Here is a 26,556-nt window from a genome sequence, read left to right as displayed (position 1 = left end):
TTCTAAACATCTTGAGTGGTTCAGGGAGTTCTCCTAAGAACTGTATACTCTGTCATATTTTATCCTCTCTCAAAACATCTTGCAATACATTGGCAATGATCCCGTCCCAATCCTGCCCACTGTTTCAATCCTGCCCATTGAGCAGTATTTGCAAGGGGCATTTCCTAAACTATTTATTTTTGTCTTCCCTTCCTTCCCTACTCACCCATGCAGAGCTCTGTATACACAATGAGGGCCAAACCGGATTGTGCTCAAAGTCTTCTCTGTTTTTACTGAACACTGTTTTAATATAGTTGTGGGTTAGCTCCATTCTAGCAGTGAGTGCTGTACCAGATACCTTCTGACTCATTTTCCTCTCCTAGGATTTCTGGGGCCCAGGTATAACAGCACTAGCTGCTGCTGTCTTCATTCTTGAAAAACATCCTGTTCTCTCAGTGGGCTTAATAGGCCTGCCAGGACTCTGTATTGTATATGTCATGTTGACAGCCATGTCCCTGAGAGTGTGTGCATGAAAAAATCCTGAGAATATTTTTCTAAAACTAAGTTTCTATTCCATCTGTTCTTGACAGGCTCAAAATTGCAACAAGGCTAAAGACACTTTTGCACCTTTAATAACTCCAGGTGTTTTGTGGTACAAGCTTTCATAGACAAAAGCCTACTGCAGTGACAGTTCTGAGCAAAGCTCAAAATGGTCAGTAGAAAATCAGTAGAAAAACCCATTCATACCACCTACATGTAATCTTCCTGGCCTTGGTGTTCCGACAACTTTAGTGGGAGACAAATTCCTGGTCTTGATTATGCTCCAAACAAATCAACAAGTTTGTTTCTTGTTCATTTAGTCAAGTATTATAGCCTGGTATGAAAAATACCCTTCATGCTGTGTTTAGGTTAAACTCTCTCGTGATCATTCTGTTTCCTGATATAAAAAATTACTTGTACAGTATAATAAAAGAACAGTGTCCAGGGTTCCCCAGCAAAGCTTGTGCAATGCAATGATTACAAGCTTAGAGAAAAAAAAAAAAAAACTTAACATTCTAATCTTAACCCTCCCCTGGAGCAACTAGGTTGCATGGCCTGCATTGTATCCAATGCAGATTAGGAGGTGGCTGGAAGTCTCCTCAGGGTAAAGGCATATTTTCCCCTTACCATGAGTAACACCCCAGCCCACCCCCATGGGGCTACTAGGATCTCTGCCAGCTATATAGCTGGTGATGTCCAAGTGCCCCTTTGTAAGGCTACCTGGCCCAGGACAGAAGCCACCTCCAATCCCACCCCCTCCTGGGCCTGACTGCCCCCTGTTCTGCCCTGCTTTTCCCAGAAATTCCCCCTCTCTGCCTCCAAAATGTCCTCCCGCAACCCTCTCCCAGTCCCTGTGCTAGTCAGTGTGATACCTCTGCCAGGCGCTCAGATCCAGTGCTGGTGTTGGCTAGCCCAGCACAGAAGTAGGATCATGCTGTAAATGTGTTTTTTTTATGCCAGTGAAAGGTTCATATCCCTATATTTAATCTTCCTGATGCAGTCTTCATAGGTTACAATGCAGTCTTTTCCCCATCATGTGCTGTATAACCTGTACAGAAAATTAGCAGTCTCTAGAAAATATGCTTCTATTTTTGCTCTAGCCTCTTTCTTGCATGATCTAAGTTCTTTTTATAAGCTTGGCTGCCGTTTCTGTAACTTCCTGTTAGCTCTGCTTCATGTCTGACTTTAGTGGGTCGTAATAACCAAATGTTTGGCTTCCCTGACAAAACAAAATGTAGGCTAAGCTTACCCTTTTATTTTGCTAGTATAGTTTATAATATATTCTCCCTGGGGCCTGCTGCACAAATAACTCTAGGCTTTGTAGGGCACAAAAGACAAGGACAGGACAGAATGTACAGTATTTCAGTACCTAACAAATGTTTATGTTGCACATGGGCTTTATGGGTTCTGGGGTGAAGGGGATTGGGGAAGGGTAAGTGAAGGGCAGGATCATGGCCCTTTTGAAATGGGGAATAAAAGCCCTTGTTGGGTCATATCAGGAATTGGAGAAAAGGCAAGCAGCTATTCAATATGCATGCATTCTCAGTGAACAGTACAGTGAATTCAGTGAACAGTACAGTAGTCAGCACCTGCCTTATCAGCCCTAGAGGAAAACAGATGCACCAAGGAGCAATGCCACAGTCTACAAGCTCCTATCAAGATGCATGCAATGCTAAGGAGGAAAGTCATGCATATTTATGAGGAGGACTTCAGAAATGAGCAGCCTAAGAGGGGGACAGTCTGGATGCAAAGCAAGAACACTAAGATTCTCCCAACCCTGGTTTACTTGAACATTCCATTGTCCCAAATTGTGCTTTTGGCACTTCTCCCTTGCCAAAGAATCTTGCTGCATGTTAATACTAAAATGAATGTTCAGATTAAAAATAAAGCATGGTATAAATAGCATTGCTTTTTAGCATGAGGGCATCTTTTGGGCTGGGATTTTTGCATTATCCCAAAGCAATGTACATGTGTCTGCTTTTCCTAATCATTTCACAAATCATGAGTACTTCCTGTGAAAACTCATGGCAAAAGATATCGGGTAGCCTTTTAAGCTATTTCTGCCCAACATTGCATATATGCAACAGGAACCACCTGTGTACACCTCTGGGTCAGGCAGAAATGGGTTAAGGTACAATGCACTACTCACCTTTTTGCCCAGAAGGGAGGGCTCAAAAGCTTGTTCCAGTCTAGCTAAAACAGGGGTGGGCAAACATTTTGGCAGGAGGGCTACATCTCTCTGAAGGTGGGTCAGGTGCTGAGAAGAAAAATTAATTTACATTTCAAATTTGAATACTATATTTACATAAATGAAGATATTAGAGCAGAATTTATATGAATGAATGAATTTTACTGAGCTTATTTATAATACACATGAGAACTATGAACTGTTTGCCACACACCTCTTGCACAGTGAAAACATACAAACCAAGCCAGAAACACATGGAGACATAAGTTGTTCAGAGGCAATGGTGGGGGGGGGGGTGAAATAATGCCCACAGAAAAGCAGAAAACACATGGAGACTATAAGAGGTCTTGCTCTAACTTGGCTCCCAGCTTGTGTCTGGCAGTCATGACCAGCAGTCGCAGGCCAGCGCAGGTTCCAACAGTCTCCAACCAGCCAGAGGCTCTTTGGAGACTGGGGGCTCCCTGTGGGATGGATTGAGGGACCCCAAAGGCAGCAAATGGCCCACGGATGGGGTTTGCCCACCCCTGAGCTAGAACCTTGCTGTGTTCTGTGTCATAATCTTGCATTGAAATTGGGCTTAGTTCACTAGTGTAGCTATTCATTTTAGAAGACTTGTATCCAGCCACATTCTTTAAAAAAAAAAAATCCTCAGGATGGCTAATGTGTATTTGAAAATATCATTAAACATAAAAAGCATTAATTAAAAATAGCACAACGGAGGAGCAAGACCAAATATAGAAACTATACATAATCCAGAAAAGCCAAGCATGAGTAGGTAACTCTTCTGAGAGTGATGAGGCAAAGAAAACAGCATTGATACATGAATTCCAAAGAAGCTAGGCACACATCAAGCAGAGAGGTTATTAAACCAAACCTATGCAATTTTATACTTTTTTCAAAAATCAAGATTCCACACCTAGCAGAGAATCTGATTAAGGTTGCATCTTAAGACTTTCTGGTTTAAGACTCATCAAGACACATGCAACACTTAAGAAAGTGTTTCAGAAAGTCATTCATAGTTGTGCAGATGCCTGCAGAAATGAGTAACGTAAGAGTTGGCCCCATGTAGAAAGTGAGGGTTGCTGATGAATACAGCGCACCAGTTACAGTGCACTTCTTCATTTTTTTAAGCATAACTAGAATTAAGAAGCACATGCACTGAGCTATAGCTGAGGCATTGCAAACAAAATCTAAGCGAGATCAAATTTAAAATGTAAAATCACTCATAACAGACATTCTTATGACCAGCAGCATAAGCAAACTCACATTCTGGTAAACATTTGGTAGGGTTACCAAGGGCCCCATAAAATTTCATTTATGGGCGACCTGTTCACCATCCACATTAGTAAATCTAACCTCAGCTTTACCACCTTGATCTACCATGCTACACTCTGCTCATAAAGATGGACCACTCCTGATCCCTTTAAGCTGCAACAGGAAAAAAAGGGAGGAATTTTTTCCAAGTTATCTGGAGCCTTCCAAGCATTCAGCCACATGTGTGTAAAGTTTTCTTGCCTGTCTCACGTGACATGAGGCAGAAGCTCAAACACATTACACAATAATCAAAATATGCCTCTGGCAAAGCTGGGCCAAAAAAAAAAAATTCTGAAGCTGCTGCAAGGAACTGGGAATGCAAAGGAACCACTTTTACTGACGTCCTGTGACATCTGAGAATGCAAAATTTCAGTCCCTTCGTTTAAAGGAAGTGCTCTGCAACAATAACTAGGAATTCCACCAAACGGCAACATGTTCTTCAGTGAAACATCTGTTTAAGATTCAGCGGCTCTCCTCCTGATTATCAGGATCTCATTGAAGAGATTTGTGGTCGTGAGTAGCATTGTCTTTTATTTTATTTTAAAAGTTCATTAAAATATTTTTCAGACACAGTTTACAGCCCGATCTTGTGCCGTTTTGTTTGGCAATAAGTTCTACTAAGTCCAGTTTGTCTTACTCCTCCTAAGTAAGTTTGCATTAGATTGCACAGCTCAGCACTTGCAAGCCTGCATGGACATTCTTGGTCGGATCAAATGCAAGTGAAAAGAAACAATGCAATATGCATCTATGGGGGCTCCACTGAAGGCAGCAGCCTGTGCAACATTTGCAAAGCATTTCTTTCTCGAAGCTAATGCTGAGTAAAAAAACTTTGAAATCAGAAGCATCGCAAAAAATTGCTACAGGCTCAATGGCAGGGAGACGAGACTCTTTACAGGGCTCCAAGATTTTGAAACTGGTAAAAGCAAAAAGAGGCCAAGTTTATTCCTGGTATCACTCTCTGTAATCTCCTGCTGAATGTCAGCAGACAATGACTTCCTTAATGTACTTGAAGCCTGCATGTTACCATTAATAGCTCATCTGGTAAAAACCAAACGATATGTCTTGTCTCCTACCCTTCTAGTCAAAAAGGCAAGACCTCACTATTTCTATTAGGGAGGAGGATAAACAGTGATTTTCATCCTTTTTTGTCTCATGGCACACTAACAAGGTACTAAATTGTCAAGGCACACCATCAGTTTTTTGACAATTGACAAGGCACACCATGCTACCAGTGGGGAGCTCATATCCCCCAATGGCCTACTAATAAATTACCCTCCCCAAAAGAGCCATGGCACACCTACAGACCATTCGTGGCACACCAGTGTGCCACTGCACAGTGGTTGAAAATGGCTAGTCTAGATAAGTTTAGAAGAAAGCCATCACTTTAGGAGACATCTAATCGGAGGTCGTTGTATATGGAACTATCTTTGAAGACTGTTCAGAAATAGTTTAAAATATAGCTGTTAGGCTGTTATTTAGGAACAGGCATTGGAGCCACATTGCAACAGTGTATAAATAGCTCCACTGTCTCCCAGTTCACTTCTGAAGGCATCTGCCTTTGAAGCCCAAGATACCCCTTGAAGGATCAATTCCTCCCACATCAATCTGCCCCAATATTGAGTTGTCTCTAAGGTGGAGAGAGGGCCTTCTCCGCCATGCTACAACCTGTATGCATTGTTCACTCAAAGGAGTCTCAGCTGGGGCATACTATGATGTCATTTTGAAATCTTTCCCAAACCTTCTTAAACCTCTCCTGCATTTGTTTTATTTGCTCTTTGTTTAATTGAATTCATATGTGTTTTGACTTTGTTTTTATTATTTTGGTTGTTGCTCTGGAAATTCATGTTAAAGAATGGAATATAAATTTACCTGAGAAATCAATAATATATGCACTTTTTGGCAGGTCCATTATTGTACAGGCTACAGATTGACAGCTAATTCAGAAAACTGTTTCTAAGTGGTGGTTGCACCATAAATTGGTCTTCTTTGCAGGGAATTCTAGCATGATTACCAATAGCTGAGCCCAAATAGTCTTGAGGTAGCAGTTACCATAGGTACAATTGAAACAGGGACACATGACCTTGGGTCAGATTAAAAGGAACAGCTTGACTTGCAGAGAAATCTGTCCGTTTTACTTAGTACGTTCACCCAAAACTCTCTAGCACAGACAGATAGCTTCAATTCACCCAGCGTAAATCAACCTTTTTCTTACAAAAGGGTGGTTCTTCATATTTTCATTTTCCTTTATTACATTGTTTTATTTTTCTGTTTTTGTAAGATGGGATTTTGCACCAGATTGTCCTTTCAACAAATCTCACACTGACTTGTTTCCCATATAGTGGGTGAACTCTCATCATCCACACTGTTCTGTAGGCCATGCAGACCACTGTGAATTGGCACAGAGCTAATATGGGTGCTGCATAGCCTCAGGGAATGAAAACACACTGATTGAAACTGGTTGATGGTATGTTGCTGCTCTGTTCTTGCTGATAGATCTTGCTGACTTTTCCACACGCATGCCCTGCCCAGGTCTCTGCTCACAAGATTGCTGCTGGAATGCAGTAAACTTGTAGACTTTACTGCACAAAACTAGAAAGGCTATAGTGCTTTTCTCAGCTGCTTTCCATATTTAATTGTAAATAATGGAAGTGCTCCTACAAGCTACCCTCATGTCTGCAAATCATATAACAGTATACTGGCACCTTTTTCCACAAGGAGATACGAATATAGAACTCTTAGGCATAGGAATAACTTGTGAGAACAGTCTCCAACTCAAAATGAAACCAGGCTTCTATTAATAGTAGAGAAATGGTCTCTGTGCATGTTCAGAGGCACTTTCTTCACAATCCAGCCTGCACATGTACAGGAAAATTAGCCCCTGCCAATTCTGGAGGAGGACTAATATCCCATTTCACAGGTGCCCAAGCTGAATGAGTTCTGGTATTTGGCAACTATTAGAAAGCCTCAGTGATCACTGGCTCAAATAAAGCCCTGGAAAGCTACCCAGGGAGTTGCTTATTTGCATGGGCGAAGTGGGGGTATCAGATGAGGGTGTCGCAGTGAGTGCATTTACAGTCTAGACAGCACTCATTTAAAGAAATGATTATTGTTACTTTAAAAAAGTATCCTATTTTTCTTCTGCTGGGGAACTTAAAGTGGCTAAAAGCATAGATATAAATAATCAAAACAAAGCAAACTCAAACAATATGAAAAAGAATTCTAAAAGCTGCTAACAGAAATCAATTCAGCTTCCCCAAGTCCTCTCCAAAGAGCCAGATATTAGTTGGGCACCAAACAGTGACAGGGTTTGTCTGGGCCCCACTAGGGAGGGCATTCCAGGTGTCAAGAGTCATCACTGAAGAGGTCTTGTGAGGGAGGGTGGACCCTTAGGGCAGTGGGCTGGGGGTAGGCAGCAGCCTAGCAAGGGGTACACCATGAGCACCCCACATTTGTCCATCACTTCTCCCAGCTACACACCTGCTCAGCTCTTGGACTAATAGAAGCTGCTCTCAGCTAAGCTGCTGCTGCTGTCACCGCTGCTCCCACCTGTTCCCATTGGCTTCCCAGGTGCTAGGAAACCATGCTGGGTTAGGTACTGACAGCAGCTGAAGAACTGGATGGCTTTTATGCCTATTAGAGCCTGATAGTGAACCATCTGATTCTCCACTTGCAGCCTTTTCCCACTGCTCTCCTGGCTGGCAGTGTCTGGCAGAGATGGTACCCAGCTGGCAGAGATGGTACAGCTCCATCTATGCTAGCATGTACACACACACACACCAGCAGCAGCAAGGAGACACACCACTACTGTACAAAGGTCCAGTACTAATGCGTATTGGGAGAAGCTGTGTGTGAAAATCCTAGACTCACAATTTCTTCCCCTTTCAAAGTGGAAGAGGTTGTGCAATTCAGCCCTTCTTATGAACAAGTGTCCACATGGAGTTCCCTGTGTCACATGTTACATTAAAGGCATAGTGGAAGGGTCGTACCCACACACTCCATCACTCCTGTCACATGGGACAGGATCAGGATCATTGATTTGGGTAAGCATTTGAGTTGGGCTAGAGTCTGCTGGCTACTCTTCAGTCATTTTGGAGTTGTGGGACCGAAAAAGGAATGTCATTTAAATGCTTCAACGCCGTGGATCATAAGCATATGACCAATAAACATCCATTTGATTTCTTGACTGGATTAATGTAGACTCCAGAGAACGCCTCTGGGAAAGAGGACATGGAACCATCCCAAAGGAAAAACTCCATTACTCCATGTTTTAAAGAAGCAGAGGTAAATACAGACGTTACCTCTTCAAAAGTAGATTCAAAGCATATTTACTCAGAATGTACATTACTCAGGGTATGAATTCTGCCTGGAAGCTTCATTTTTTTCACTTGGAAGTTCTGACCCCTAATCTTTGATATGTTCAGATTGGCTATATTTGCTCATCAGTGCTGGGAAGGAACTAGTCTTTGTATATGTCCAGAAGAATCATGCTCTTCTTATTCCTTTACAAATCTTTCACGATTGAGTTCTGACATTCAGTATAGGCTTTGAACTTGAGGCTGGTTGTAGCCCTACCAGCATGAAGCCTTCTGATTAACAAGAAACACACATGATTTTGCCGAGGTATATCTGAACTCAAACATGGCATGTATTCTGGCTTTGAAAATACGTGAAATGAGAGGACCACTGAATGATCTCCAGTCTGGGATCAGGTTGCCCATGTATTACTTTTCATTACTAATAATTCAATATTTTAAAAGCCCCTGGAATAGAGACTAGTGAAACACATGCAAATATCTCAATTCCTTCTTCAGAGATTCATTTTCTCAAATCCTTTCTCGCTCCTTTCGCATGTTCTTAATTATACAGGCATTTCAAAATGTTTGGGACCTCTAAATAGCAGTAATTTGTAACACATTTCCCAAGTGAGTGATTTGAAATGAGAAGATCCATAGCAAATGATGCAATGTGTGCTTATTTCCACCCCTCCCCACCCAATCCGCCACGCACACATGATTTCTTTAGCTCCCTATTGCCCCAGATCCTGGTGCAGGTTGGAAAGTGATGACAATGTATATTTTATGTTGGATTACTTGAACTGACACTACTTCCCCCTGCCAGTTCAGGGCAGGAAATAAGGTGGGTTTTTTTTTTCAAATGCTAAAAAGAATACAATATATCAACCCCTCTCCAACTCAGTCTTGAATTTCCAGTCCAGGAAGTTCTCACATTTCCAGATGACGAAACTATCTCAAGGAAGAAAACCCAAAGGTGAGGAGCAAACAAAATTTGACACTTAAAAAAAATAGCATGGTACTCCACATCTTTCAAAGCTGCCTATTAGGCAGAGATCAACAAGTTACACTTTTGTCAGCCTATGGGAGATGCAGTCATGGGAAAAACTGTGCTCTGCCTCTTAGGCCGATGTTAAAGGCATGCAGTGTCTGTCCAAACAAAATGCCCTAGCGCCTGCACATACTATAGATAGAATGTAGAAAAGTCATTGAGTGTCGTGAAAGACACCGGATTCTGCCTCTCACTCGCTTTCTCTTTGCTTGGTTTGCCAGGTCCTCTTGAGTCTTGGCCATTTGACCACACCTTGAACAAAGACTTGAACAAGGCTTGTGTGGTGGTTGGTTCAATAGTAGCAAATGCAGCAGCACCTCAGGCCCCTAATTTCCAGGGCTTCCCCAGCACACCCTGTACAACAACAGAGCCCGTTTCTTCAGCACGATTCTCTTCTGGTTTCTTCTGCACAATTAAGGATCTTCCACTTCAGTACCTTGCAGGCCTCGCACACTACTCCCAGCCTGTCTAGTCTTTTGGATTCCCTCCTTTTACAGCCTCTCTCCCCCTCCAGCCTGTTCCATCTTTCCTGGGTTAGCATCACAGCAGGGGCCATTGGGAAACGTAGTCCCCAAGCTTAGCAATCCCATTACACTCTCTAAGGCAGCAATTTTCAATCTTTTTCATCTCATGACACACTGACAAGGTGCTAAAATTGTCAAGGCACACCATCAGTTTTTTGACAACTGACAAGGCACACCATGACAGGAGGGGCTCACACCCCCAGTGGCCCTACTAACCAACGACCCTCCCCCAAACTCTTGTGGCACACCAGCAGACCATCTGTGGCACACCAGTGAAAATGGCTGGTTTAGAAGCTGATCACTTTGCAGGATCAGTACATCCATCAAATATGCTTCTTGTTGCATTTCAGTGTGTTACTTGGTCTTGTGACATAAATAAGATTCTTTTGATTTGCCTGGTTCTACAAAAAAAAACAAGAACAAAAACAGCCTTTCAGGTTCACACAGCTTTTCTTCTCACAGATGATTACAGCAATTTACCATAAAAATACTTTGGTTATAGTGTTGCATAAGATTTACATGGCAAAGAAGACGTGGTCAAGAAGATTTGGTCTGTGCTGGTTTGTGATCAGAAATGAAAGGCTGTTAAAGGAGTTGTTTTCCCTTGTGTTTGCTCAGTTAACTGCCCAAAGGAAAAAGGCAGGGAGATGGTTGCGTTTAAATTTTTAAGCAAGTAATGTGCTTCCAGTGTTTGTTTCTTTAAATGTTTTATATTCTGCCTTTCCCTCCAGAGCACTCAAGACAATTTATAAAAGAAAGAAAAAACAGAAGAGAAAAAAGGAACAAAATATAAAGTGCAATAATTGTTAATAATAAAGAAAAAGGAAAAACAAAAAAAGAAAAACATTAAAACCCAGTTTTGTCCAGCCCACAGGTGTGCACATTTGGTCACAGTTGCATATATGCAACATTGGGCAGAAACGGCTTAAAATACAGAATACCATACAACACAAAATGCTGAAGGAACTAAGAAGAGAAGACTAGGTGGAAAAAGAAAAGTCTTCAGCCATCACCAGAAGGCTAACAGGGATGGGGTAGTTCTTAATCCCACTTGGAGGGAGTTCCATTATAAAGGCACCACCACACAGAAGGCCCCCATTGCTGTCAATTTGGTCTCCACCAGCGGTGACATGTGCAGCAGGGCACCTCCTGCTCTTCTAAGGGGGTGGGTCAGTTTGTATGGGAGAGAGTTTTCTGTCTGTGACAAAGAAGGATCTTAAACTTCTTCACAGCCAGATCACCATGCACCATGCATTTGCCCAGTAGCAAACAAAATGTCAAATGTGCATCCCCGTGTCAGGACTGAAATGACCTGAGACAGGCCCATGGTTGCTATTAAATCCTGAGTTGCACCCAGGCTGCTGCGCTGGCAGGTGAGGCCTCATTGTGCTGATAGGTGTAATCAATGGCAGCACCAACCACCCCACCCTCACCCTCTGTGCTGAAAAATGCACTCCATCCAGCAAGAGCAAGCCCACCATCCAAGTGACCCCATTTAAAGAAAGGAAAGAGAACCCCTCAATCCTAAGCACTCAGAGTATATCCGCTCAGCAAAACAAACCCACAACAAACCAAAACCAGACTAAACCTCATGGTGCACCACCCACCGTTACCAGGGGAGCAAGAAAGAAGTCTAGAATGTCTTGCCAACCCTCTCTTTCATGAGGGTAGCATCTTCAAAACCTTCACCCTCACAAGGGCTTCTAATGTTAAGGGGAAGACCCTTGCCCCTGCTGCTCCACTAAGGGACAATCCCCTTTGGTGTTACCCCCTTTGGAGGCAGCCCACCCCATGGGCCAGGTCTGGGCCAAATGAGATGACAGTGGGCAAGAGGATGGGTTTAACCAAGCTGGATCTTATGGATCTTCTGTTGCTGCTGCTGCTGCTCTCTTCTCCCAACCCCCAGCCAAAGGCAGAGGGTTACAGCAAGAGCAGGGGAAGTTGGGCCCTGCCTGCAGTAGGCAATGTTAAAAACTCAGAGTAGCATGCTGTACATCTCAGTATGCATAAGGCTGGTGTAATGCTAATAGTTTGTGCTTCAGATTCCTTATTCTGTCTTTGCAACATCCTTGTGAGGTCCATAACCAATTTACTCCTTTCATAGTCTGATAATTGCATTTTACTGATATTAAGAGAAGAGAAACAGATAATCGCGCTTCATGTTTATTTAGCACTGACGGATACCCAAAGCACTTCTTACAATTCATCTTAGTAATCCCCGTATTGCAATGGGGCTGAGGCCTGCCTGAGACCACCTATTGGGCTCATAGCAGGGGAGAGCAGACTTCTCAGTGAGCAATACAACACAAAGAAAATCAGCCCAGAAACCTGGCATTCTGAGAACAGAATAAAGAGCTCAACGTCAGTGACCTGGTGGGCTCACAGCTCAAACTGACAGCTGCTACAGCCACGACTTGTTGAAGGCATTTCAGTCAATGGCTGGGCTTCCTTCAGATCCAACACCTTCCACTACACCACACCAATTTAAAAAGCGCTTCTGTGTTCAGTGTCTTCCTGCTCATGCAGGAAACTTTCAAAAGCCAACTGTCATTACCAGTGTCTTTCCTGTGAACAATGTGACACAAGAGAGATCGATCCCCCACAATTGGACTGTTGGAAAAGAGAATGGATGAAGAGCTACATGACAGCTTCTCATTAAACAGAGTTTGCATTGTAATAAGTCTCACAAGGGCTGTTGACATTGAAGAATATCAACAGTCCAGACTTGCATATGCTTTTTGGCTAGCTTTCTGCATGGACTGAGTCTCCTGTGGCACTGCAGAAGATTCTTGAATGCACTCCCAGTTCTTGGAAGAACCCAGATTCATATGCTGCTGCTAGCAAAATTATGCCACTCAGCCCTCTAATTAAGCCAGCCCTGTTTAACTGAGATTTGGACCTGCATCAGGAATGTGTGGATTTATTTTAAACCCCACTTCAACCGTACGCTCATTGGCTGACTCAGCTTCAGTTCCCCAGTTGTCTACATCAGGGCCGAATCCTATCCAACTTTCCAGTGCCAATGCAGCTGCAATGCAGCCTTGAGATAAGGGAACAGACGTTCCCTTACCTTGAGGAAGCCTCTGTGGCTGCCCCCACCACCATAGGATGCAGCACATGCCCTATTGGCACAGCTGCATCAGCGCTGGAAAGTTGGATAGGATTGGGCTTTCAAAGTACAGGTAAAATACCTTCTAGTGTATTCCCATACCTATCAGCTACTGAAGCCAGAGAGCTACATTGCTTTCAGAAAATGTCTCAGTTCTGACTTTGGCAGATGTTTTAGAACAGGAGAATCATCCCATTCTCTATGATTGTAACATGCAGTATCCTCAGCTGATTGTAGCCATCTTGATCTGATGAAGAGCAAGAGATAAGTGGCACTTTAGCACCAATGAAGGCATTTGTCTTATGGTAAATGTAATATTCTACCCTTCCAGGAGTGGAGGCAAGAAGAAAGCATCATTCCTGCAATTCTCATCTTCTCTAAGTTGGTGGCATTCATATACATATCAGCAGCAATACATGTCTATAGCTGTCTCTCTTTTATATTTTTTTACAGGTTTCACCATGATCTTTCTAGTTCTGTTTGTCTGGACTGTGCCTTGCATAGCTAATCAACTTCTCAGTAGCTTTGTAAAGGCAGAAATTCAGAAGGGCTCCAAGCAACTCGTATGTAGCATTCCAGGACCACCAGGCCCTCCAGGTGCTCCAGGAGCTCCTGGTTCTGCTGGGACTGTAGGAAGGATGGGTTTTCCAGGAAAAGATGGACATGATGGAAAGGATGGAGAGAAAGGAGAAAAAGGAGAAGAAGGTAAGAAACTCTTCTCTTCATCATCACATTAAAAATCTACAGAGAGCAGGAAAATCAACCACCAGATTAGTCTCAAATCAGATTCCCTCACCTTGCCCTCCCTAATGGCACCCTCAAGGAAAATATAGTAGGGAAAAAAGCTGTATCCTACATTTAATTAGGCATGACCATTTTTCTTAATCATGACTACTCAAACAGGGTGACACAAACACATATTTGGTAGCACTCTTCAAATAATTGAAGGGCTCTCACACAAACAATTGTTTTCTCCTACCCCAGAGGTTTAGAACTTAATGGCTTCAGTTACAGGAGGGCAGATTTTAGCTGAACATTAGGAAACTTCTTACCAAGGCTTTTCCTCTGTAGAGGTCTTCAAGACATCTGTTGAGCATGCTGTATCTCTAGATTTCATACATCAAGAAGGAGGTTGAACTCGTTGGCCTACAACAACGACAACAACGACGACGACGACAACAACAACCACAACAACAACAACAACAACAACAATAATAATAATAATAATAATAATAATAATAATAAACTTTATTTTTATCCTGCCCTTCTTCCCAAAGGGACCCAGGGCGGCTTACAACATATTAAAAAAAAACAGATTAAAACATAATTTAACAGATAAAAACATATTAAAAACACATTAAGAGAAACCATAAAAACAGTAATCAGATAAAAGTCAGAATAAAAAGAATACAAGTACAAAAACATTATCTAAAATTTGTTACAGTGCAGCCATAGATCTAAAGATATCTACCACCTGAAACTATGAGCTGATTTTGCTGTTTCTGATACAGTAGATCAGTGGCATAGCTAGCAGGGGGCAGGGGCGGTCTGCCCCAGGTACCACCCTTGGGGGGGTGTCACCACAAATGGCCCAGCATTGCTAACATAGCAAAGGGTAGGAATAACCCCATCATACCATATACCGTTGGATGCGGAATGTCCAGCGGAATGCAATGCAAAAAACCAAATTGAAATTTCTCCTTTCCATTGAAAGTTATGGCCAAAAAATTGGAAACCAAAATGGAACCCTATGGAAAATGAAACTGAGCTATATCGTGCATTTACTCGCGAGTAGGCGAACTTGCCATAGTTCCTCGGAAAGTGCAGGCTGAGAGGAATCCAATGACACTGGAATGGTTCCTATCCAATGAAAGCAGCCCCAAAAAAACACCCAAGAAGGAAGTCCCTCCCTCCAAGCAGAAGAATGTATGGAGCCCTATGGAAAGTAAGCCACTCGGTCGCGTTTAGTCGCGAGTAAGCAAATATGCCTTGGCTCCTGGTCAAATCAGGCAAAGGGGAATGCAAGGCTAGCTGCATGGTCCCCATCTGATGAAAGTGGAGCTCAACAAATGCTCCAGAAGGCAGCCCCCACCAAAGAATAAACCAGAGGCTTGAGCTGGTAACGTGGGCACTGGGGAGGGCTGAAAATCTCACTGATTTATTTGTGGGGGGGTATTATTGCAGGCAGCAACCCCTCCCCCCCAAAAGAATAAAACAGAGGCTTGAGTTGGTAAGGTGGGCACTGGGGAGGGCTGGAAATCTCACTGATTTTTTGTGGGGGGGGGGGGGTTTATTGCAGGCAGGCTACAGAGAAAATTCACTTGGTGAAACAGGGCTGGCTTCCCCTTATTTATCTGTTTTTCTTTAATTTAATTATTTATAATTATTTTATTTTGCTTGATGATGTCACTTCCAGCCATGACATCACTTCCGGTGGTTCCTGGACAGACTGTCATTCTAAAAAGTGGGTCCCAGTGTTAAAAGTTTGAGAACCACTGCCTTAACTCAAAACAGGCCAATGAGACATCTGGGGGGGGGGGTGACACCCTAGTGACCAAAATTCTGGAAATCATGGCTTTTAGGAATAATACCATCATGTTATATACATTTGTTGCAGAATTTCATCCATTGCTTGTGGGGAAATATTCACTGCATTTGTTTTTCTGACCATTATTATTATTCATTCCATGTCATGACTATTACTATCTCTGTCTCACCTACCTCACAGGGTTGTTGTGAGGACAAAATAAGGTAGGAACCATTTACACCACCCTGAGCTACTTAGAGGAAGGGTGGTATGAAAATGTGAATTAATTAATCAATATAATTCTCTCATTGGCATCCTTCAGTCTCGGAAGACTATGGTATCACGCTCTGAATGGTGGTTCTGGAACAGAACGTCCTTTCCAGAGTGCGAAACATGGGTAAAGTAGATATGGAGGATAGACTGTTTCCCATTAATAATTAATTAATAATAATAATAAATTAATTATGTCATATGGGGTGACAAAAATTCATGGGCCCCGGATGTCAAATAACCTAGCTAGTGATCTGCAGTAGATCACTTCAAAAAGTAACATAATTAAGCCAAGAAGGATTGAAATATACTTTCATAGGGTATACCCTTTTCATTTCCTTTTCTGGTCTAACTCAATTTTCTCCTAACTTTCTACATCTCCAAAACTCAGAAAGAACACCTACTCTCATATGATCTGTTCATGTGCTAAGACCATCATCAGAGGCCCTGTTCTAAGTGCCTTGGCCATCAAAAATTAGGCAGATGACCAAAAATGAGGCTAAAAATGACCAGGGATAGGTCATTTTCTGTGGATGGACTCTGGAATACTTTCTCCCTAGAAGTCTACCTGGTTTCCTCCCTCCTTTCGTTTAGTTATCAAGTAAGGCAATTTTGTTTAGGTGTGCATTTGAAAGAAGAGGAAGAGGAGAATAGATTACTATTCTATTCTGTAATTAGTGTAATTAGTCTGTGGAACTCCTTGCCACAGGAAGTAGTGGGCATCTAGGCATCTTGACTAGATGCCTTTAAGAGGGGACTGGACAAATTTCTGGAGGCCAAGTTCATCACGGGTTACAACTTGCAAGTCATGGTAGGTATGTGCAAACTCCTTGTTTTAGAAGTAGGCTACTTTAGATTGCCAAGTGCAGGGGAGGGCAGCAGGATGCAGATTGTATCTGTTGTCTTGTGGGCTCCCTGAGGCATCTGGTGGGCCACTGTGAGATAAAGAAGCTTAACTAGATGGGCCTTTGGCCTGATCCAGGGGTTCTTCTTATGTTCTTATGACTTTAGGAGGCTGTTTGCTATTGTGTATTTGAAGTAATATTTATTATTTGGACTTTAATTATCATTGTTTGGAGTTCATTTTGTTAGCCACCTTGGGTGCCTTTTTGGTGGGAAAGTGGATATAAGTATTTTAAAGAAGTATGTTCTCATAAAAGTCCTGGAAGGATGCTGGTTGCCTAGCCTAGTTTAGAAAAAGAAAAAAAAAGTCAGTATTTAGATTGTAAAAAGGAAATATGGAACAAACACTTCGTGCAAACATAGAAGATCACTAAACTGAGCACTCATATTGGTATTCTGGCCCCAGTTATTGGGGTGTCCTTTTTTTCTTTAAAAGCATATCTTACAGGCAGGCCAATCCTGAGCTGCCTGGTGCCCGGAGGAGCAGCGGCACCAAAATAGCTACCGCTGCATCTTGAGCACCTGGCTGGGCAGCCACCGCCAGCTCATTGGCAAAAGGGGAATTTCGTCCCCTTTCCCTGAGTAAGGGAGCAGGCCCCACAATGGGGCTACTCAAGTCTGTGCCAGCTATTTAACCGGCACAGAGTTGAAAGACAACATGTTGGGCCAGGAAGCCCAACACAGAGTTCTGCTGATCCTGCCCCCTTCCCGTTCTTCTTCCATCTGTGAAGCAGCAGTGGCAGTGAAGGAAGGGCCAGGCTTGCTTTGCGCAAGGTCTTGAACTATTGTGAGACCTTCATTCATTCATATAAGTTCCATCTCTAATGTATTTATTTATGTAAATTTATTCACATTTGAAATATAAATTAACCCTTTTTTCCCACAGTGTCAGAGAGATGACGTGGCCCTCCTGCCAAAAGGTTTAGACACCCCTGCTCTGGATGGTGCGTGGCAGGCCTCTGGCCAGCACTGGCTCAGCACAGGCTGGTGTTGAGCTGACACCAGTGCTGACCCAGCACTGAGTGTCACATGCGTGCCTTATAGCATGTTCACGACACTCTGTGCCTCCAGAGGGCTGGCCCTGAGCATTCAGGATCGGGTCCTGAATTGTTTAAAAGTTTTTTTCAATTAAAACTAGCAAACTGTGTCTGTGTGTCTGTGTGTGTGTGTGTGTGTGTGTGTGAGAGAGAGAGAGAGAGAGAGAGAGATCAGGCTTGAAACTGTGGTGGGGCAGAGTTCTAAAGTCCAGGTGGTTTGCTCTATTTAACACCTCCACTTGCTCTTTAGCACTAAAACAACCATCTCCATCAGACCTAGGTGTGTGATTAAGTGCACACCTGACTAGAACAGGAAGCAGATGTATACTGATTTTTAACCTGAATAAGCATGGGCAGTGCAGCTCCCTTCCATCACTTGAGAACTATACCAGTAACTAAGAATACTGTAAACCCCACATAATAGATAATACATGTTTTTTGAAGCACCTCTTAGTACACTTCCGGCTTGAGAGCTAGAGGCATTTCTTATAGTGTACTCAGTGTTTCTGAGTACAGTAGTATCTACACATCTAATTGCTTGTTGAATACTCACTGAAACTGGTTTGTCTCCCAGGTCCACAAGGCAGAACGGGAAATCCAGGCAAAGCAGGGCTAAAAGGAAAAGCAGGAGCCATTGGCAAAGCTGGTCTTCGTGGGCCAAAGGGCCTAAAGGGAAACCCTGGAAAAAGTGGAGGCCCTGGAAAGAAGGGTCCTAAAGGAGCACAAGGTGACCCTGGGATGCCAGGTCCTTGCAGCTGTGGGGCCAAAAAAGCCAAATCCGCTTTCTCTGTTGCAGTGACCAAAAGCTATCCCAGAGAGAGGCTGCCCATCAAATTTGACAAGATCCTCATGAATGAAGGTGGTCATTACAATGTTTCCAGTGGGAAATTTATATGCAGCATCCCTGGCATTTACTACTTCACCTATGATATCACTTTGGCCAATAAGCACTTGGCAATTGGGCTGGTGCACAATGGGCAGTACAGGATAAAAACGTTTGATGCCAACACTGGTAACCACGATGTTGCTTCTGGATCAACTATTCTTTCCCTAAAGCAAGGTGACGAGGTCTGGCTGCAGATATTCTACTCAGAACAGAATGGACTCTTTTATGATCCCTACTGGACCGACAGCCTTTTTACTGGCTTTCTGATATATGCTGACCAAGATTATCTCAATGAAATATAAGGGGAGACCACCATCACCCAAAAACTCTAAAAGAAAACAGAGCGTGTCCATGCATCTGAGAAACAGCCCTATCTCTACAGTAGCAGACCTAGCCTGGTCTCTGGCCCAAAGCTACTGCTACAGTATCTATAGAAAAATAGTCTGAGCAGAAGCTTGCTAATAAACAATTAGTAGTATGCAAATGATTTATCAAGGGAGGAGGGGAAGAGAGAAGAGTAATGTTTATCAAATCAACGTAATCGTATGTTTCAAAGGGGGAATGTTTGTGTGGGCCCAGTGTTGGACAGTTGAAGTACAGCTGAAGGTTACTCTCAGACTATTTGTGACTCTTTTGGTGCAGCACAAAACAAACACTTTTTCTGCTACAAAAACCATCTCTGGAGACAGAACAAGATGCCTACAGAGATTTGTGAATGCAATGAAACTGGAGCTCCTGCTGCCTGTAAGCCCTCTTGATCATGATCCTTCTTTGCTGATGGTGCTAACAGTCTCTGATGTCCTTATATTTTGTAGGCTTCCTATACAAGACAATTAAGAGTTTCCTCATGCATCCTTCCCCACTATATTGTGATTTATTTCAGTCACCGCAGAGCGGGATCTAGCTAGTATTTGTTCCTCTGAAGGGGTACAACTACTGTTTGGCTTCCAAGTTTCTCAACACATATTGAGAAACCCAATTTTTTAGCGGTTTTTATGCATATTTGCTAGATACCCAACTGTGCAGTGGACTTCTCATTGCATGGTCCAGTTTCATCAAGATTCTGCCATTTGTTGATTGCCCAAAAAGTGCTATAGGAAATTTGATCATGGATTTCCTTAAATATATTTATGTCCGGTGTTATGTGTCCATTTAAAGTGAAGAAGGGAAGTTGTTTGAGGTTCTCCACAGCTGTGCAGCTGAGCTATATACACAGGCATGGAATAAACTAAAGATATTTTGCTACATGGGTTTTTCAATCCCATAATTTTCATCCTAAATTTTTTGTTGTTAGTCATATTATTATTGAGAATATTTATGTACCACCTTTCAACAAAGAAGTTTACAAAGCGTGTACATAACAAAATAAATGTTAAATATATATAAACCATGTCAATCAGTAAAGAAAACAAGTAAAAAAAAACTTTATCAGCCAAGCATATAAACTTTTCCCTAATTTGACAGCCTTCCTTCATTAAAGTGTACAGGAATGATGGCTATTCTAGTACATGACCACAGAAAAAGACAGCTATCACTTGAGAATTCATAGTCCTGCTGTATGTTCATTGCCACCTAGTGACGAAACATATAAAATTATCTTAACTTTTAACCAATTAAAATTAACCAATTAAAATATGGGAAAAAACCAATTTAAATTATCATGTAAAATTATCTTAACTTTTAACCAATTCACTGTATGATATCTGTGTGATTTGTCACATGACAAAAAGCAGTTTTGAAGTGGGGGGAGAAGGGATTTAGATCTGAAAAAACACATTATGGGAAAAAACTTTTTTTAATTCTCTTCAAGCACCACAAAGTGCATCCAGATTGAGGCCCTTCTGTTGCCTTTGCCCTTAAAAAAACAAACAATAACAAGTAATTCAATCATGGACCTCCCATCATTTTGTATGGCTTGTCCCTCACAGTAGCATTCTGTAACCAATGATGGGTCTTTTACAAGTAAAAATTAAACTGCCTTTAACATGCTGTTTATGCAAACATGGGAGTAACTGAAGTGCTGTTTTACATATACAAGAATCCAGTCTTTCAATGAGTTGAGGGTGAGTGTGCAGGAAAATGGTTTTTTCAACCACCATTCACTTCTTATGTCTTCTGTGAAAAGATGATGCACACCCAAGCTTTTTTTTTATCATCTGGGATCACCTGAAGTGCATTATTGGTTCTCCATCCCTCACCATCATCATAGAGCATCACTATCATCATAGAGTCATATAATTCCAGATGAATGGGGGGACTTGGAGAACTTTCACTTGTGAACCAGAGAAATCAGCTGGAGCAGGAGTGACATCATCACTTGTGGTTCACATTTCACTTGTGAACCAGAGAAATCAGCTGGAGCAGGAGTGACATCATCATCGGTTCACAAGTAATAATTAAAGTTACTTCAAAAAAATGCCTGCGTCCTCTTCAGTACACCATTGTTCTTTGAAAGACACCTAAATTCCTGAGATAGGATCTCTATGTTCATGTCTCATTTTCATGAGCCTTCTTAGCAAGAGAGAAAAGTTGTTTGTTCACTTCATTGTCATGTCCTTTACTCTGCTCCAAGAGTTCTCAAGGTGTGTTGGATGACCCTAATATTGCAAGAAGTGACCTAGACAATCATTGTACATCCAAGCTTGGAGTCAAGAGTCCCTGGCATGATGATGGCATACCTTTAAGCCACTCATACTGGGTGTTCCAAGATTCTGTTGTTTTGACAGTTGGGCAGTTGTCAGGCGCTCTTAGAGACTTAGAAGGAGTTTGCCCTGTTTAGAGATCTCGTATATTTGGTAACTATTTAAATCATTCTTTTTATCCCAGTAGACACTTGTGTTACTTAGAGATAGCTTGTGATAGATTGCTACTTATAATTCCAGTGAACACGCCAAGAGAAATCACCTCTGAAAACAGGTTGCTGTTGAAGTCTCTGAAAGCTGTGAGTCAGGGAAGATATCTCCAGTGAAGGGATCAGGCTTGGCCCAAGACCTCCTGACACCTGAGGCAGCAGGCCAAATTCTGCTCCCCTTATCCAGTGGTGTGCCAGCCTCTGCTCTCCAAAGCTCTAGCTCAGCATTCCTCTCCCCTCCCCATTTCCTCTTCCTCTCTTTCCCCCTCTTCCTTTTCCAGTCCAGGGACTGGGAGGAGGAGGAGGAGGAGGAGCAGAGGAGGCAAGTTGGCAGACACAGACAGGTGCCTCCCCACCAACAGCAATCTGCTGCCTGAGGCAACTGCTTAAGTTGGCCTCATGGATGTGTCTGCCCCAGAAACAATAAAGTGATGATTAAGGGAGTGGAGAAAATATGAGCAAATATTTGGAAAATAAGCCCCATGCAATTTGAGTATTTCCCTCTTTCCATCCTTTGGCTGGAGTAGTTCTTAGGTGAGGATGTTAATGGAGATCTTGAAATGGGCATGCACCATTTTCTTCCCAAACAGTTGTCCATGACATGCCAAAGGGACTGTGCCTACCTCAGTGGCCAGTTTGCATGCCCTGCAGTACCTGAGTGCTTGTCTGATGAAAGTTTCGTGATGAAGTTAGTGCATTATTTATGTGCAGGCATTTTCTTAGGGGATAGTCAGCACAGTGAGACCACAAATGGAAGTGAATTAAATTCCCTCCCTCCCCGAATTCTCACAAGGTTATATTGCAATTCTAAGTTTGGGCATGAATGTATACAAACAGTTTTGCTAGTACTCTGTACTTATCCATTTCTGCACACTTTGGGAGCCAAATGCTATGCCCTTTCAATATGGATGCCCTAGTGATGCTCTGGGGATGGACATATGATTATTCCACTTCCACACTACCAGCTAGGGGAAGCAAAGTGCATGGGACAAAACCCTGTGGAAAGTGGCTGCAACTGATAGTGGACCATAAATGAATGGCATGGGAGGGTTTGTATGTTCCAGGGGCTCAGTAATTGTATGAATGCATCAGAAAGATGGTTTGCTTTTCTATGCTTCTCTCACTAGTCCGCTCTTCACTCTTGGTTTTACATAACTGCTCAAAAATGTGCCTAAGACTGAACAGTGGCTGATTTTAAAGACTTGTTGCTATTGTTGTCTGCATGTGTGGCATTGTGATTGCAGAGAGGCAGGGGAGCACTGTAAGTTTTATAAGTGTGTGCTTTCTAAGTGAAAAAAGCAGCAATAGATTCCTCCAAATGTAATAGAAAAACTATTTGATGCTGTGGGAGAAATTAAAAAATTTGTTAGCTTCCGTTATTCACTGGCACTTGAAAGAAGATCTTGGGCACAAATCCTAACCAACTTTACTGCACTGACATAGCTGTGTCATTGGGGCATGTGCTGCATCCTGCAGTTGGAGGACAGTAATGGAGGCCTCCTCAAGGCACAATGTTTGTTCCCATACCTTAGAGCTGCATTGCCCTTACCTTGGTGCTGGAAAGTTGGTTAGGTTTGCACCTTTCCAGCACTGACATAAGGCTGATGCAGCTCTGAGGTAAGGGAACAAACATTCCCTTATTTTGAGGAGGCCTCCATGAGTGACACCCAACTGCAGAATGCATCACACATCCCATTGGCACCGCTATGCCAGCGCTGGAAAGTACTGACATAAGGGGTTAGGATTGCACCCTTAGAGACATAAATGTAAGGGCACAATCCTTTCCAGCACTGATGTAAGGGCAATGAAGCTCCGAGGTAAGGGAACAAACATTCCCTTACTTTGAGGAGGCCTCTGTGAGTGACACCCAACTGCAGGATGCAGCACATGTCCCATTGGTCATGCTGGAAAGCACTGACATAAGGGGTTAGGATTGTGCCCTAAATTGTAGTCCTCTAATTGGTACCATTTGCTTTAACTGAATTTTATAATTAACTTCTCAAGTAAAAAATCTGAATAAGTTGTTAAAACAAAGTTTGGTAAAATTAGAAACATGTTTTTTTCAGTCTAGCCTTCCTTGGCATACGTGAAAGCTAATAGGCAAGGAATTAAATAAGTTCTGTGTCTGACTATGAACATATTAAGTGTGTTCCATGTCTGTTCCATATTCCAATGCAGTGAATGCCTTGTTTTGAAACTGGTAATGCATAAGAAGTTTGATCACATCATATTTACCTCCGTGATCCTGTTCTCCATAAGACAGCTAGGTTCTGTGGGCCTGGGCACTTACCTGTGTCTGAATCTTTCAAGTTTTCTTATCTATGGAGCATTGCACATTTCTTCTTCCCATCCTACCTCCTATTCTCCATTTATTCTCCAATATTCCATCCGCTCATACTTCCCAACCTCCTTAGTCTATCAATGGCAGGAGTGCAGATGGAACTTGCCAAAAAAAGGATGCCCTCCACAATAAGGTTACTTGAGAAGCATACTCTTCTGATTTGCCAGGGGCACTTTTGTCAACCAAAAAGCTCAGCAAATGCTGACTGGCCTTTGCATACCCCAGTCTGGACTGCTGTCTCCCATCAGGCACTACCTTCACTAATAACTTCATTCTAGACCTATTTTATTGCCAACACTGCTCTCATACACATGCACACATGTCCACCATTATATGGGCTAACGCACACAATCTCAGGCCTGGGTTTGCCTGTCCTAGAACTAAATTGGGGAAATTTACAACCAGAGAGGTCAGAATGCAGCGAATGGCTGTTTTGGAGGCCTTTGACCAGATAGTGGAGTGGGCAACCTCAATGTGCCTCTAACTAGACTAAGAGTAAGTAACCATGAGACAAAGTTTTCCAAAAGATAGATTTTTATTGAAAGATATACATAGGGAAAATAAGAAAAGGCAAGGTTTACTTTTAAGTTTAGTTGCATAGAAGTTTTACTGGTTGAGGGTGAAATGATATTTGGAAATGCTTCTCTTTGGACAAGCACAAGTTAAGTGAAAGGAGGGGGAAGAGTCAGGTTGCCTGCTGGGCTTTTTTTTGGTTGGTTGGTTGGTTTGTGCCTGAGATGATTCAACAGGAGGGGAAAAAGAAGATTAGCAGAAGATGTAAGGCAGGTACTGGGGAATGGAGGTTTTAGAAGGGAGGAAGAGTTGTTATTTGGTTAAAGGAGGGAGAAAAAGAAGGGAAGTTGCCTATCCTTAATCTGAAGGGTGGACTGGGGTATAGGATCCTTCTGTGAAGCAAGGCAGAGCTGCATGGCTTCATATCTTGTAGAAAAATACAGCCAAAATGGTGCCCCTTGGTTGGCTGGGAAGGTAGCTCTGCCAGAAATTAGGGCAACTAGCAGGGCAGGAGGCTCCTCAAGCAGGAAAAACCTGACAAAAATTGAAAGGGTGCAGATCTCCATTAGAAGGAGAGACTACCAAACTGAAGAGTGTGAGTATCTTCAGTGGGGAGGAAAATGTCCAGAATTCTGCTTCCAGAGCAGGGGTAGCCATAGGGATCTGAAGAATACACCCCTTATCTTCTGGATGTGCATCCAGGAGTTTCCTGAACTTGATTGAGTTAAGATGTATGTGTCTTTTCAGGAGGACAGAGAATACTGGCAGTCTACTTGGAGATGTCCTGAAGAGACAAAAGATATGGCAGGGTGTGGCAGAAGTTATATCTTTGGTGGGAGAGACATTTCAGAGAAGGAGTGTAAAAAGACTTAATTAAGCTTAAATTTATTATTCAGGAAGAGAAACAAGATTGTGTCAGGGTGGGGAGCCTGAATTTGCAAGACCTTAGAGAAGGGTGATACACAGATGCCCTGCAGTGCTGCAGCCTTCCCTTCCAATGAATGGCCCTTATTTAGCATAATATTGATTAGAGGGAGCCCTGTCTCACAACCTCCAGGGTGAAGTCCTGGTTGGAATGTCAGCTAAGGAACCAATTAGGAGAAATTGTGCACACTTCAAAAAGGAGGTCATTGGTAACACTTGTCTGCATCCAGGCCAGGGCAAGTCCACAGGCTGCTAAGCCTAAAATGGTTTCATGGCCCATGATCAGGATCTCTTGAGTGTAAAAACTGCCAGCGATTCAGGTTATCCAATAATAGTACATTAGTATATTAAAGGTATATTCAGCATGATCAGTAATGTTGCCACATAACTGCTCTGGAAGATGTATTGACACAAATGTACACAGCAAGTCCTCACTTAAAGTTGTTGATAGGTTCCTGGAAGCTGAAGCAAACTTTAAGCAAAATGACCTAAAATCAAACCAATTTTACTGCTAATTGATATACATAAACAAGGGTTACATTTCAACAGCATACTTCTGGTCACAAAAACATCACCAAACTTTGAAATAAAGTCCCCAAACACTTCTAAAACTAAACACTGAAATAAATGTGAGCTTTCTGGGCCACAGAAAACCCACACAGACATGGTGAAAATGTGCAAACTTCACACAGGGATCAGCCATGGCCAAGAATCAATTTTTTTTCTCACCAACTTTATAATGAAATGACTTTAAATGAAACAACTTTAAGTGAGGACTTGTAGAGCAGACATGTTAAGGGACCTTTCATTTGTTGGCCATGATGCTACCATCTCCCACCCTGCTACCAGAGGAAAAAGAAAGCCAGATTGTAGAATTAAGTGAGGGAATACATGGTTTATTGTGGGGATTTTTTTTTTTTTACAATAACGGAGAGCAGGGTGAGGAAGAATGTAAAAGAGCAGTTGCAATCACTGAAATTAACCAAAGAACTGGTGTCACTTCGAGAGACAGAGAGGGAGTTACAGCAGCAGCAGGAGAGAAATTAGGAAGGGGATGCCAACTCAGTGCCCAACCCAATGTATGTCTACTCAGAAGTAAGTCCCATTATACTCAATGCAGCTTACTCCCAGGTAAGTGTGGATAGGATTGCAACTTCCGAGCCCCATCCTATGCATGTCTACTCAGAAGTAAGTGCCAATAGAGTCAATGGGGCTTACTCCCAGGTAAGTGTGGCTAGGACAGGCAAGGCGGGAACCCCAGGGATTCAGGCTCCAGCCAGGGCAGTATCCGGTGCAACAGCGAGAGG

At 42.6% G+C, this 26,556-nt stretch overlaps 1 protein-coding gene across 1 annotated transcript; it reads left to right on the top strand.

The window, feature by feature from the left end:
* The first annotated feature begins 4,388 nt into the window (after nucleotides 1–4,388).
* C1QTNF2 (C1q and TNF related 2) lies at nucleotides 4,389–19,880 on the top strand. Its single transcript, XM_066617215.1, has 3 exons — nucleotides 4,389–4,534; nucleotides 13,451–13,702; nucleotides 18,309–19,880. Exons 2-3 carry the CDS (start codon nucleotides 13,459–13,461, stop codon nucleotides 18,920–18,922), a joined length of 858 nt encoding a protein of 285 aa, XP_066473312.1. The 5' UTR covers nucleotides 4,389–4,534; nucleotides 13,451–13,458; the 3' UTR covers nucleotides 18,923–19,880.
* The last annotated feature ends 6,676 nt before the right edge of the window (nucleotides 19,881–26,556 follow it).

The sequence above is a fragment of the Tiliqua scincoides genome, chromosome 2 (genome assembly GCF_035046505.1).
Source record: "Tiliqua scincoides isolate rTilSci1 chromosome 2, rTilSci1.hap2, whole genome shotgun sequence".
In the NCBI taxonomy this organism is placed as follows: domain Eukaryota; kingdom Metazoa; phylum Chordata; class Lepidosauria; order Squamata; family Scincidae; genus Tiliqua; species Tiliqua scincoides.
The sequence above is the reverse complement of the archived record's forward strand: the minus strand, read 5'-3'. Positions and strand labels throughout refer to the sequence as shown.

What these genes read in the sequence shown, in the direction of transcription:
- C1QTNF2 (XM_066617215.1), top strand. Translation starts at nt 13,459, where the DNA reads ATGATCTTTCTAGTTCTGTTTGTCTGGACTGTGCCTTGCATAGCTAAT. An exon ending in AGGAGAAAAAGGAGAAGAAG is followed by an intron (nt 13,703 to 18,308) that starts GTAAGAAACTCT and finishes TTTGTCTCCCAG; the next exon opens with GTCCACAAGGCAGAACGGGA.